General features: G+C 40.2%; 1 protein-coding gene across 1 annotated transcript in view; it reads left to right on the top strand.

The window, feature by feature from the left end:
- The window catches only part of GYS2 (glycogen synthase 2), a gene marked incomplete at both ends in the record, with an annotated part of 41,625 nt that extends 29,105 nt beyond the window's left edge, over positions 1-12,520 (top strand). Inside the window, 5 exons of the mRNA XM_079774534.1 lie at positions 5,488-5,614; positions 7,154-7,249; positions 8,245-8,408; positions 9,920-10,000; positions 12,299-12,520. Of these exons, the coding sequence (XP_079630660.1) occupies positions 5,488-5,614; positions 7,154-7,249; positions 8,245-8,408; positions 9,920-10,000; positions 12,299-12,520 (690 nt within the window). The remainder of the gene's footprint in view (positions 1-5,487; positions 5,615-7,153; positions 7,250-8,244; positions 8,409-9,919; positions 10,001-12,298) is intronic.
- Between the last annotated feature and the right edge of the window lie 316 nt (positions 12,521-12,836).

Raw genomic sequence — 12,836 nt, 5'->3', positions numbered from 1 at the left:
GGGAGCGCACTGACCACCAGGGGGCAGCTCCTGCATTGGGCGTCTACCCCTGGTGGTCAGTGAGCATCATAGTGACCGGTTGTTCCTGTCGTTCCACCATAATGGTTGATTAGGCTTTTATTATATAGATATCCTTTGAAAGCTTGACATTACTAGTAACTCGGGGTCTGTGCTAATAATATAAGTCCTATTTGATTGCCTGTATATTTATAGAACTCTATAGAGTAGTTCTTAACTCTCAGAGTGAACTGACAAGTTTTTATAGAAATGTGACCATTTGATTCAGGAAACGTTGCAGATTATTTTGACTTTGAATTTATCCTCTGTCAGCAGTGGGGTATAGTGAGAAAAGCCTAGACTGCAGATTCCAGGCCATCGCTCTGTACTGACACTGTGAAAGTAACTCACTTCCTGGGAGCTTACTTCCCTCCTAAGATAAATGCAGTCAAACAAATTTTAGTTCATTTGTTTTCCCCCTACTGATCCAGGGCTTGTTAGAAGCCAGGTGCCCTGCTGGGGGCTTTTGTATACAGGATCTCATTTAATCCCCCCGATAACCTTGGGCTGACTTCTAATATCCTTTCTTCCACCTTGGGCTTCTGCAATCGCCTGTTTTAGGGCCCAGAGCAGCTGTCTTCTTATTTTAGTCATTTGATCATTCTGTTTGGCTGGGAACAAAACAAACAAGCCATGGTGTTTTCATGTTCCAAAATGGGCTTTGGAGAGTACAAATTTTCCTAAGTGTGGACATGCCAACTAGGCAGAATGCCTTTTAATCCCCCTTTCCTAATATATGTCAAGAGGGTATAATGGGTTGTTGATTTGATGGTTGCCCAGACAGTCATATCTGTGTTTTTTGGTCTCTTTTCCTAGTGTAATAATAGAAACTCAAATCGTGCTTTCTAGAAAAAAATATCTTATCCATTTTTACTTTGCCAATGTGCTATTCTTGTGATTGAATAAGTCATTTTTATGGTACTGGTTTTGGACATTTACCATTTTATGTCCTCTTAAGTTTAATATATCTCCTATTTATGAATCTACTGATATATATAACCAATGCCTGTAAAGTCTTAGTTTCCTTACTTCTAAAATTAGGACATTGAGAATGTCTATTTTACTCATCTCACAATGTTGCAAAGAAAATTATTTATAATGTATCAAGTATTATATACAACTAATGTTATCAGTATTGTTACATATCCAAATTAGGGTTTTTTTTTCAAAGTAATCTCTTTGGAAGAATATAGACTTATTCTGTGAATAAAAAAATAAAAAAATAAAAAATGTAGTGTGCTTATTAAAGTGAAGTTTCTTTTTCCACTTTCTCTCTTTTCCTTTCCCTTCCCGAACAATTCAGTTCGAAAGCCATTAGGTGGGACGACACAAGGCAGGCGTCTACACTGACCGGTAGTCCAGAGAAAGGAGTCAGAGCCCAACCGTGGGGAAGGCCACACAGTGGGGAGCGGCCCAGCTGTGGAGGCAGATGCAGTGAGGCGGGTGTCTGTGCACTGAGGGAGTGGCAGTGGGAGGACATGAGTTAAATAAGTTAAATAGAGGGCAACTGTCTCAGTCCATTCGGGCTACTAGCAAAATATGGCTGAATGGGTGGCTTATAAACAACAGACATTTATTTCAATTCTGTAAGCGAGGAGGTCCAAGACCAAGTTGCTAGTGTGGTTGAGTTCTCGTGAAGGCCCTCTTTCTGGTCCATAGATGGAGGCTTTTGACTGTGTCCTCACATGGGAGAAGGGGCCAGGGATCTCTCCCCCTTTTATAAAGCACTACTATATATTATATATATATATATATATAATCTTACCTAATAATAGACAAACATGTAAATTGACTGTACCTCCGCTACGCCGTAGCCAATGAGAGTGAGTATGCAAATTAACCCAACAAAGAGGGCGGTTAATTTGTATACATAGGCGCCCAGTGCCTGGGTCCCGGGAACATCCTGGCACCCAGGTCACTCTGAGGTAAGCTCCGCATGGGCCCTGAGTAGCCTGGGAAGGGCCTGAGCCAGGGGGCTCCTGGGTAGGGCCAAACCTGCAATCAGAGCCGAGGGGGCAGGGGCGGAGCCAGCGATCAGAGGGAGCTGGGGATCGCCTACCCAAGCTGAAAGCCTCTGCCAGAGGCTTTCAGCCTGGGCAGGCCTGGGCAGGGGCAGAGCCGGCGATCAGAGGGAGCTGGGGGTCCCCTGCCCAGGCCTAAAGCTTCGGCCAGAGGCTTTAGGCCTGGGCAGGGCCCAGCCTGCAATTGGTGGGAACTACAGAGGAAACACCTTTTCTGACTGCTCATTGGCTAAGTTCCCTGTATGCCACTGGTAATATTCTTAGTAACTTGGGTAATAAGAATCCAAAAAGGTGATCTAGGGTTTTTCTACCACACTTCTGGAGAAAAAAACGAAGGTCCACTGCTGGAGGGCTAAGAAATGTCATATCCTGCCCTAGCCGGTTTGACTCAGTGGATAGAGCCTTGGCCTGCCTACAGCAGGGTCTAGGTTTGATTCTGATCAAGGGCATGTACCTAGGTTGCAGGCTCCTCCTTGGCCGGGGCCCAGGTCAGGGCTCATGCAGGAGGCAACCAATCAAAGTGTTCCTCTCACTTTGATGTTTCTCTCTGTCTTTCCCTCTCTCTTCCACATTCTCTAAAAGTCAATGGAAACATATCCTCAGGTGAGGATAAAAAAAAAAAAGAAAGAAAGAAATGTCATAGCCTATGAAAGACACATCTTGAAAATGCCTAAAGAAAGTTGTCATTTTTTCATGGTGAAGGGACTGGGGTCGTGTTGATGAAAACACCTTGGTGGCTGCGGTGACTGGCAGTGGCTGCAGCAGCAGGGTGATGGGGCTGGTGCCTTCCCCTGACCAGCCCGGTTGCCTCCCACAAAGGGAGGCCAGACTGCGGCTTAGGGGGAGCGGGCCTAAGCTGTCAGTAGGACATCCCCTGAGGGCTCCCAGTATGTGAGAGGGGGCAGGTTGGGCTAAGGGACCCCACACCCCCAGTGCATGAATTTCGTGCACCGAGCCCCTAGTTATATATAAAATAATATAAACTGTTGGAGGCTAATTCCAGCAGGTCATAATTATGCAAGAAGTTCATCAGAAGGCTGATGGATCTTGGGGCTTCAGCAGGGCTGAAGATCTGCATATTATTACCTGCTGCTGGAACAGCTGTAGGTATTTCCCCTAACCTGATCATCTTTTCCTGTTTATCAGCCTTTATCTGTTTGCATTCCTAAAGAGCCCATGTGTTTCCCAGCAAACAAAAAGCCGTGGGTCCGGACATTCGGAGAGCCCACTTCACTAGAAAGTGGAGCCTCCTCTAGTTCCCCCATGCCTCCCAAATTTATATTTCATGTCTAGTCTCTTTATTCAATTTACGCGCAGCCCTTCTCCAGATTCCTGAACTCTTGCAGCTCCTGTATATTATATGTTAATATAATAAACATATATTAATTACATCTCATATTAAGTATATTATATTATACTATCATTAAATATTAAGTATACTATTTAATTACATATTATATTAAATATATTATTATATTATAAAACTAACTTTTTAAAAATTTTATTTTAGAGAGAGAGAGAGAGAGAGAAACATTGTTGGTTGCTTCCTGTTCGAGCCCCAATCAGAGAAGGAACCCACAACCGGGGATGTGTGCCCTGACAGGGAATTGAGCCCCTACCTACCTTTTGGTGTACAGGACAATGCTCAAACCACTGAGCAACCACACTGGCCAGGGCTATATGTTTTTTTAAAAGACTTTATTTTTTAGAGTAGTTTCAGGTTCACAGAAAATTTAGCACGAAGTATAGAGAGTTCTCATAGATCATCTTCTCCCAAGCATGCACAATCCAATCCCCCACCTCCACCACACACACTATCAACATCCCCAACCACAGAGATACATTTGTTATGATGAACCTACATTGACACATCACTATCACCAAAGATCCATAGTTTACATTAGGATTCACTCCTGGTGTTGTACCTTCTATGTGTTTTTGATAAGTGTATAATGACATGTACTCACCATTATAGTATCACTAGAGGCCTGGTGCACGAATTCATGCACGGGTGGGGTCCCTCGGGCTGGCCAGCAATCAAGGACGATTAGGGCCAATCAGAGCCAGCCGGCCAGGGGGAGGGACCACAGGAGGTTGACTGGCCATGGGAGGTTGGCTGTGGGAGTGCACTGACCACCAGGGGGCAGCTCCTGCATTGAGCGTGCATCATAGCTACCTGGTGGTCAGTGCGCATCATAGCTACCAGCCAGTCGTTCAGTTGACCGGTCCTAACGGTCACTTAGGCTTTTATATATATATATAGATACTCTGTATAGGATAGTTCACTGCCCTAAAATTCCTCTGTGCCCTATCTATTTCTCCCTTCCCCTCAACCCCTGCTAACCACTGATGTTTTTACTGTCTGTATGGTTTTGCCTTTTCTAGAGTGTCATATAGTTGGAAACATGCAGTATGTGACCTTTTCAAATTAGCTTCTTTCACTTAGTAATATGCATTTAAGTTTCCTTCATGTATTTTCATGGCTTGATAGCACATCTTCCACCATCTGGATTAATAGTTTATTAATTCTTTCACCTACTTAAGAACATCTTGGTTGCTTCTAAGTTTTAAGAATTATGAATACATTCGATAATAGACATCTGTGTGCAGATTTTTTGCATGTGCATTTTTATAGTTTGGAAATTGTATACTATAATGATATCTTTTTATCAGTAAAATTGACAATAAACTTATGTACAAATACATATTTATACTTCTGATTTTTGGTGTTTGAACATTTACCAGCACACCACTGCTTAAAGGCTGTGGTAAACACTGGCTATTCCTCTGAGTGAAATAGGAGGCTGCTGAAGGATTTTGAGCAGGGGAGTGGCTGACATTTTTAAAGGTTCATTCTGTGTTGTGTTAAGACCTTAGTGAAATAGAAGCATAATGATCTCTGAAAGCATAATAATCTGGCCACTCAGTATATATATATATTAGAGGCCCGGTGCATGAATTCATGCATGGGTGGGGTCTGGCCAGCCTGGCCAGGGGGAGGAGACATGGGCGGTTGGCCAGCCTGCCTGCTGGTCAAACTCCTGGTCGAGGGGACAATTTGCATATTAACCTTTTATTATATAGGATATACACCGAGTGGCCAGATTATTATGCATTCAGAGATCATAATAATCTGGCCACTCAGTGTAGTTTAGCATGAGAACAACGATGGCATGCAAACTCCCTATCCTCCAGTCTAGACCTTGGAGTCTGAGGGAAAGACAGTCCACAGAGTAGATACTGACACAGAATGTTGAGAACAGAGAAGAAACCCCCAGGCTTTTTGCTCCCCTGAATTTAGAACACAAGGATTTTACAGTATTATAATAACCAAATTGTAGGCCTTTTTTTTTTTTGGCTTTAATTTTTTTTCTCCCTATTTTTTCTCATCAGAATTTTCCTTTTTTAGGTGATTTTGCACCCAGAGTTCCTATCCTCAACCAGCCCCTTGTTACCCATGGATTATGAGGAGTTCGTCCGAGGTTGTCACCTCGGAGTATTCCCGTCATACTATGAACCATGGGGTTATACTCCAGGTATGTGACATGTATAGATGTGGAATGTTTTGGAATTTATTTCATGCATATATGTGTGATATTCCAAGTTGACATTTAATTTACTATTGGATAGAGAAGCACAAAACCAAAGCTTAAGTGACTGAGGGAATGTGGGAGATCACTAATATTGGGTAAAGAGAATGATTTATAACTCATGGCAGACTTTCCAGCAAAATGTCGCTTTACAGGACAGAGTTAAACTTAACCTGAAATGATAGAGGAGTTACATCTAGTTTTTAAGGTGTTATAAAACATAATTAGATGAAAGAAACAGTTTGGGAAATACTTCATAGTGAATGAGTCATTCAGTTTTGAATTAACCCAAGGAAGTTGGCCACTTCTCATCAGGCCTATAATTACAGGAATAATGAAACCTCTAGTGCTATAAGGTTGGTGTTAGCATATTAGATAAATCTCTAATTTTTTAAAAGAATAATCGTTTTATGTGACACATTCGAATTCACTCCAGAAAGTATTCATTAAAGTTTGTGCTTTGAGAAAGCACAATGAATATAAGCGCTTATTTCATTAAATTCACTGAATGAACATATACTGAGCTTACATGGATACCTGGCATTTTACTACATGTGTCTTAATGAGTACTTAATAAAAATAAGGTTCTGTTAAGTTTCATATAATTGTAGGCACAATTTTTCTAGGGAGGAGTTACTGAGTTTTTAACAGATTCTCAAATGGGTCAATAATCCCATTCCACCTACCCCTCCCCATCCTAAATTAGGAAACCACTGCTCTCTAGAGATAAACCAAGATGAAATACTGGCAGAGCCGGAGAAAGGGCCACTGTTTAAGTTGTGCTACTTCATGGGTAATGGGGAAATCTCTTTTCTCTCTTTTTTTTTTTTTACCCAACCCCACTAGCCAACCAAGAGTTATTCCACAATCAAATACAATGTCTTTGTTACAAATGCAGATATCCCTGAGAGTGGTAATATTCGCAAGGCATATCTGATATTTCCTGAAAAACAAAACAAAAAACAAACAAATTTTGACCAAAAGGTAGAGAGGACTGAGAGAGACACTGGGTTCACTGAGCACCTGAGAAAGTGGAAGGGATTTGTGCGGAGGAAGATTTCAAAAACATGTCCAAAATATTTACCTACCCCATTAACTTGCCAAATATGTAGAAATGGAGTGAAATGCAAAACGAGTCCTGAGAGAGGCAGTACAGGGTAGCCGTTCCCAGCAAGGCCTCTGGAGTTGGGCACGTGGCTGGAAATCCTACCTCTCCCCTGTCCCTTGGCTTTGTTAATTTGGGCAAGCTATTTAACTTTTCTGTGCCTTCATTGCTTCATCTGTAAGATGGACATAATGGTAGCCTCACTTCACACGGTTGTTGAGAAGATTAAATGAGTTAATACATGTAAAGAGCTGAGTACTGAGCCTGGCACAAAGTAAACATTGCTATTACTAGATAGATGGGGGCTTTTTCCTCCTCTGCGTGCATCAGAGGACACTGGAGCTGGTTTAAAGCCAAGCCTTTGTCTGTTTCCCTGGCAGCCGAGTGCACTGTGATGGGTATCCCCAGTGTGACAACCAACCTCTCTGGCTTTGGCTGTTTCATGCAGGAGCATGTGGCTGATCCTACTGCCTACGGTGAGATTTTTCATCATGAACCCAATCCAGAGATAAATGACACTTAACCAAACAAAGTGCAGGGTCTTTACAGAGTCTAACTCTAAACCGAACCTGATTAAATGAAGGTTTACAGTTTTTTTTGTTCAATAAAATATTTTACCGTATTTTCCAGCGTATAAGATGACTTTTTAACCCAGGAAAATCTTATACGTCCAGTCGTCTTATACGCCGGAAAATACGGTAATTATGTCATCTATAGAAAGGATAAAAATGCTATTAATATTTAATACATTGTCCAAAATACAAACTACAAAAGGAGCTAAATGAACAAATGAAATTGAAACAGAAAAAAAAATGCAAAAGAAGTGTTAAACTTAAATAAATCTGCCCTTAACTTTTTTTATTTTTTCTGAATTGCTTTGGCCCTCTACTATCTAGACGGGATATTACAATAACTATGGTCTTAGAGGTAATATTACAATAACTATATTGGTCACCATAATTATTTAAAAGATCCATGCCAAGTTAGCAAAATTCACTTGCACTATTTAAGATGGCTGGAGAATTTGCCTATCACCATCTCTATGTCAATGTTGCCTAGCAACAAGCCAAGTTCCAATGAGTGGATCCTCTGCTTACACATTGCCAATTAATTCCCTGGTCCTGCACATGGAACACTGGGGAGTCTAAAAACCACTGACACCCAGGTCTCACCCCAGAGATTCTGGCTAGTGAGAAGTCCAGGGAGAATCACCGATTCAGGGTACTCCTATATTGCCAGATGTTTTTTATTTTTATTTTTTAAATTTTGTTGGCTGCATGTTGGTGACAGTTATAAACTGTTAGGAGATGAAAGATACACAGACTTGGAAGGGAAAAGATAAAGTAGAGGCAATGGGGAGCTAGGAAATAGGTAATTCATGTGATCTACCATAGAACCTAAGAAATGGGAGAAGAAATGCTCTAAGGTGAACCCTACTTTTTACCTGTGCATTGGCTTTTGTGCCCCTCAGGTATTTACATTGTTGACAGGCGGTTCCGCTCTCCGGATGATTCTTGCAATCAGCTGACCAAGTTTCTCTATGGATTTTGCAAACAGTCACGTCGCCAAAGAATTATCCAGAGGAACCGAACTGAGAGGCTCTCAGATCTTCTGGACTGGAGATACTTAGGCAGAGTAAGCAAATTTGTGATCAACACAGAGGACCCCTTTAAAAATTCCACTGGACCACAAACGTATTTATCCTATGCATAGTCTGTAAAGTCACCTCGGTATCATAATTGTTAAAACCGCAGTGACTTTTCATGTACTTTTTTTTACATATTATGAATTTGCAAAATCCTAAACTCAATTCTTCACATTTCATTCGAGCCTATAACAGCCAGTCCATCAGGATCTAACACTGATTTTACTAGTCATTCTATTGTCATTGCTTAACTTGATACATTACAGGTAAGCAGAAATAATGAAGATGAGAAAAACAAGAGAAGATCCCTACTTTGTTTCACTCTAAGAGATAATCTGATTTTAATCCTCAGCTCAGGGGTTATGGGAATAATATTGTTTTTCAAAATGACAAGTGCAGAGGGTAACACCTTCTTTCATGAAGTAGGTTTATAAATACTCAGATGCTCATATATCTTAGCACTGGATAATTTAGTAAAAGATGAACTGACTTTGCCTTCGTATATTGTATCTGCTTAGAAACTGCTAAACTTCCCCAGACAAATGATAGATGCTGCCATTTGCAGAGTGCTCATTACAAACCCTGGGTGATTCATCTTACTGTCTTCATTTTATAATGAAAGCAGCATGATAAGGCTCTTAGGCAGTGATTTTCATCTAGTGGCACACATAAACTAATTATAAAAATTCTGCAGCAAAAAGTATATTTTTTGTCAATCAGATAAAAAACAGATATAATTTTGATTCATTCACAAACTAGATGACTATGATTGTGTTGGCTGATGTCATTTTTTTCATTTAACAATCTAAGGAAAAAGAGGTCAGTACCCTTGACTAAATAGTTAGATATTGCATGTTTTAAAAATTCTTGCAGCACACCAGTTGAAAATTGCTGCTCTTAGGACTTACATTTCTTACCTATGGTCTAAAGTGGGATTTAAATTTAGTTTGTCTGATTATTCGGGTCTCGTCATCCCCCGCCCCCCCATACTGCTTCTCTGTAGAATGAACCCAGTGTTTTCAGTCCCCTTAGCACTAATTCGAAGTTCAGTAAGGCCAGTCTGGCTTTTCCCTCCCATGTTTTGTAGCATTTCTTTAAAAAAAAATGTTTTTATTGATTTTTAGAGAGAGAGGAAGGGAAAAGGATAGAGAGATGGAAACATCGATGAGAGAGAAACTTCATCAACTGGCTGCCTCCTGCATGCCCCCTACTAGGATCAAGCCCTGACCAGGAATCAAACTGGTGACCTCTTGGTTCCTGGGTTGACACTCAGTCACAGAGCCACCCCAGCCGGGCTGTAGTGTTTCTTTACCCAGTCATTGATAAATAAGAAAACTATAAGCTGTCATTTTTTTTTTCTGATTTTCAAACTTAGAATGAATAGAATCTGTCACTTAAAAAACATATGTTTCATAACTAAAAGAAAAACATTTTACATAATAACTTGGTTGTTGAACTATATAGATTTTTTTTTAATATGCGAATCGGTCTTCTATCATAGTATTACCAGCATGCCAGGCTCCTGACATTAAGCAGAGCGTTTCCAGATAAATTCCATGTGGAATCCACGTCACCACCAACGGTAAGTATCCTATGTACGATTTGTTGGTGTTGAAAGCTAAATTTCTTCTTTACAGTAAGTCCTAACAATACCTTTTAATTTGGAAGTAGCTACATACACAGACTACTATAGTTTGTCATAGTGCCGCATCAAAGCAAAGAATAGAGGAACTGACAAATCAGACCAACTTGAAGCCCTCGATTCCGAGGTAGCCTCATGTGTAAGATGAGCAGACAGTCAGCTAACTCACGTCATGAGAGAAGCACCTCCACAGGAAATCTCTCTCGGCCTTCTTGCTCGAAACCATTCCATTACACATCCATTCTTTTGAGCGTTGTTCAAAAATAAAGTAGCCTGCGTCCACAGGAAGTTGATTTGCTATACAAGGAAGTGTTTAAATGTAGGGTGACTGCTTGGCAAGAGTAATACAGACCGAATTCAAGCACCACAGGAGGGATTGGACAGGATGGACATTTATGTTCCATTCAGCAGTGTCTACCAGGGAGTCTTCGAAAGTCCAACTAGACACTCTATTTATGGGACAACATAAGCCACTTAGCATCAGATTCACTTAGAAGGATGTAAGATAGGAAACACTGCTTGAAGCAGGCAGCATCAAGATTTCTCTTCAGTGGGATTGTCCTTACAGCAGTCTACATAGTAGTCAAAGAACTAAACTTCTTTGTCCCCCTCAGGTGATAGTTTAGGTGCAAGAAGATGAGAACCATACCATTGGGTATGAGATCCAGCTTAGCTTCTGTGACTCACAGGAGCCAATATCTCGTGTAAATTTCCATAGACATTTTCCATGGTCTCAGCAAAAATAGGCCCACATACAAAACTCATCAAATTCACGGATTCTCCAAAGCTAAGGACCCTTATTTAATAGTTATAGATCCTCCAAGTTCAGTGTTAACTTCTCAATCAAGGATCACTTTACCTTAAACAATTTTGTCTACTAATACAATTTAAATTCCACCTATGTTAGATGTCCAGAACAGATCTAGAACTTTAACACAGGTAAAATTTGCCTACAGAGAAGGTGAAAGGGTTTTGTAAATCCCCCTATCTGGAAATTTCACTCCCATGTTCATGATTTTAAAAGAATAAGTGCTTATCTTTTTTTAGAGGCGGAAGGTAATTCAGCTATATTCCTCCATTAATCTACTTATTCAGCTATTAAGTATTGAGCATCTCCTCTGAGTCAAGTCCTAAGTGCAGGACTCAGCTGTTTTTCTGTGTTGCTTTCAGATGGAGTGTTGAAATGTGAAATGACTGTACAAGTATGACATAATAACAATGTATAAAAGTAGTTGACATACAGTAACGTACTGTGATAGTTTTATACATTTGTCTCCCCATTCAAGAATGTACACTCCTAGAAGGCAGGGATCATGTTTTTGATAGTTTTCTCAGTGCCATTATTATGCCTGACCCATATTTGGTGCTTAATATTTGTTTATAAAATGAGTTATCTCAATGAATCTTAGGTGGAAGGACAATTTGATTAAAACCTAGTGATACTTTCTCATTAACTGAACTAAAAATAGCTGGTGGAATTTCGGAGTTAGCTCAGTGGCCCCGTTTCCGGGATTCTCTGTAGTGGTGGCTGCCCATATCCTGCAATTTTATCAAGCAAATCTAAAGGATGACATAGAGACTAACACGATCAGCAGTGTAATGTTACAGTTGAGATTAAAAGTTCTGGAGAGCTTCTCACGCCGGTACAAATCTTTGCTCTACCACATGTGCTATATGACCTTGGGCAAGTCATTTGGCCTCTCTAACCCTTAATTTTCTAATGTAAACGTGGAAAACAAATTTATTGGAGTGTTGTTACAAAGATTAAATACAATAACATATATATAGTATCTGCCACAAGTCAATGATTAATAAAATAAAACTATTTATTTAATGAATCTCTCTTGATCTTGTTGGTACCAGAATCAAAATTAGTTGCCCCTTGCCCAGCCAGTGTGGCTCAGTGGTGGAGCATCAACCCATGAACCAGGGGGTCACCATTCAATTCCCAGTCAGGGCACATGCCCGGGTTGCAGGCTTGATCCCTAGTAAGGGGGTGTGTAGGAGGCAATCAGTTGATGATTTTCTCTCATCAATGATGTTTCTATCTCTCCCTCTACCTTCCTCTCTCTGAAATCAATTTTAAAAAAAAAGAATTCATTAAAAAAATTAAAAGCTCCTGAACAGACCACAAAAAATATCCAACTATGTTTTTTATAAAATGCACATGCAAAATGTTTACATATTGGAAAATTAAGAAGTTGTTTAATGTTTGTATCTTATTTTTGTGTTTGGCAGACAGAGGGATTTAAATACCCCAGGCCTTCCTCAGTACCACCTTCTCCTACAGGGTCTCAGGTCTCCAGTCCTCAGAGCAGTGATGTGGAAGATGAAGATGAAGATGAGAGATACAATGAGGAAGAGGAGGCGGAAAGGGATCGGTTAAATATTAAGTCACCATTTTCTCTGGGTCATGTTCCTCATGGGAAGAAAAAGCTGCATGGTGAATATAAGAACTGATTTCCACCCCAGTGAAACGAGAGCTCCTTTAGTGAGAGCAGAGTAAGAATGATTATTTAAAACAATGAAAATGCCACCAGTTTCATTTCCTTCTTCTAAGAATCACAATGGGATTTATTGCTGCCTAAAAAGTGGAGACTAAGTGAATAGCAATTTTATAATTTTAAAATAAAAGCCAAGCTATTTTCTTAAATTACTTTTTCTCCAGTAAATTTAGACATGAGGAAGAGTGTTAATTAAAGAAGGAAGACTGGAAGTGCTTTTTAAATGGTTAATTTAAGCAATAACAATTTTTACTGGTGTTTTTAAAATTATC

Source organism: Cnephaeus nilssonii (genome assembly GCF_951640355.1).
Source record: "Cnephaeus nilssonii genome assembly, chromosome: 6".
Taxonomy (NCBI): domain Eukaryota; kingdom Metazoa; phylum Chordata; class Mammalia; order Chiroptera; family Vespertilionidae; genus Cnephaeus; species Cnephaeus nilssonii.
The sequence above is the reverse complement of the archived record's forward strand: the minus strand, read 5'-3'. Positions and strand labels throughout refer to the sequence as shown.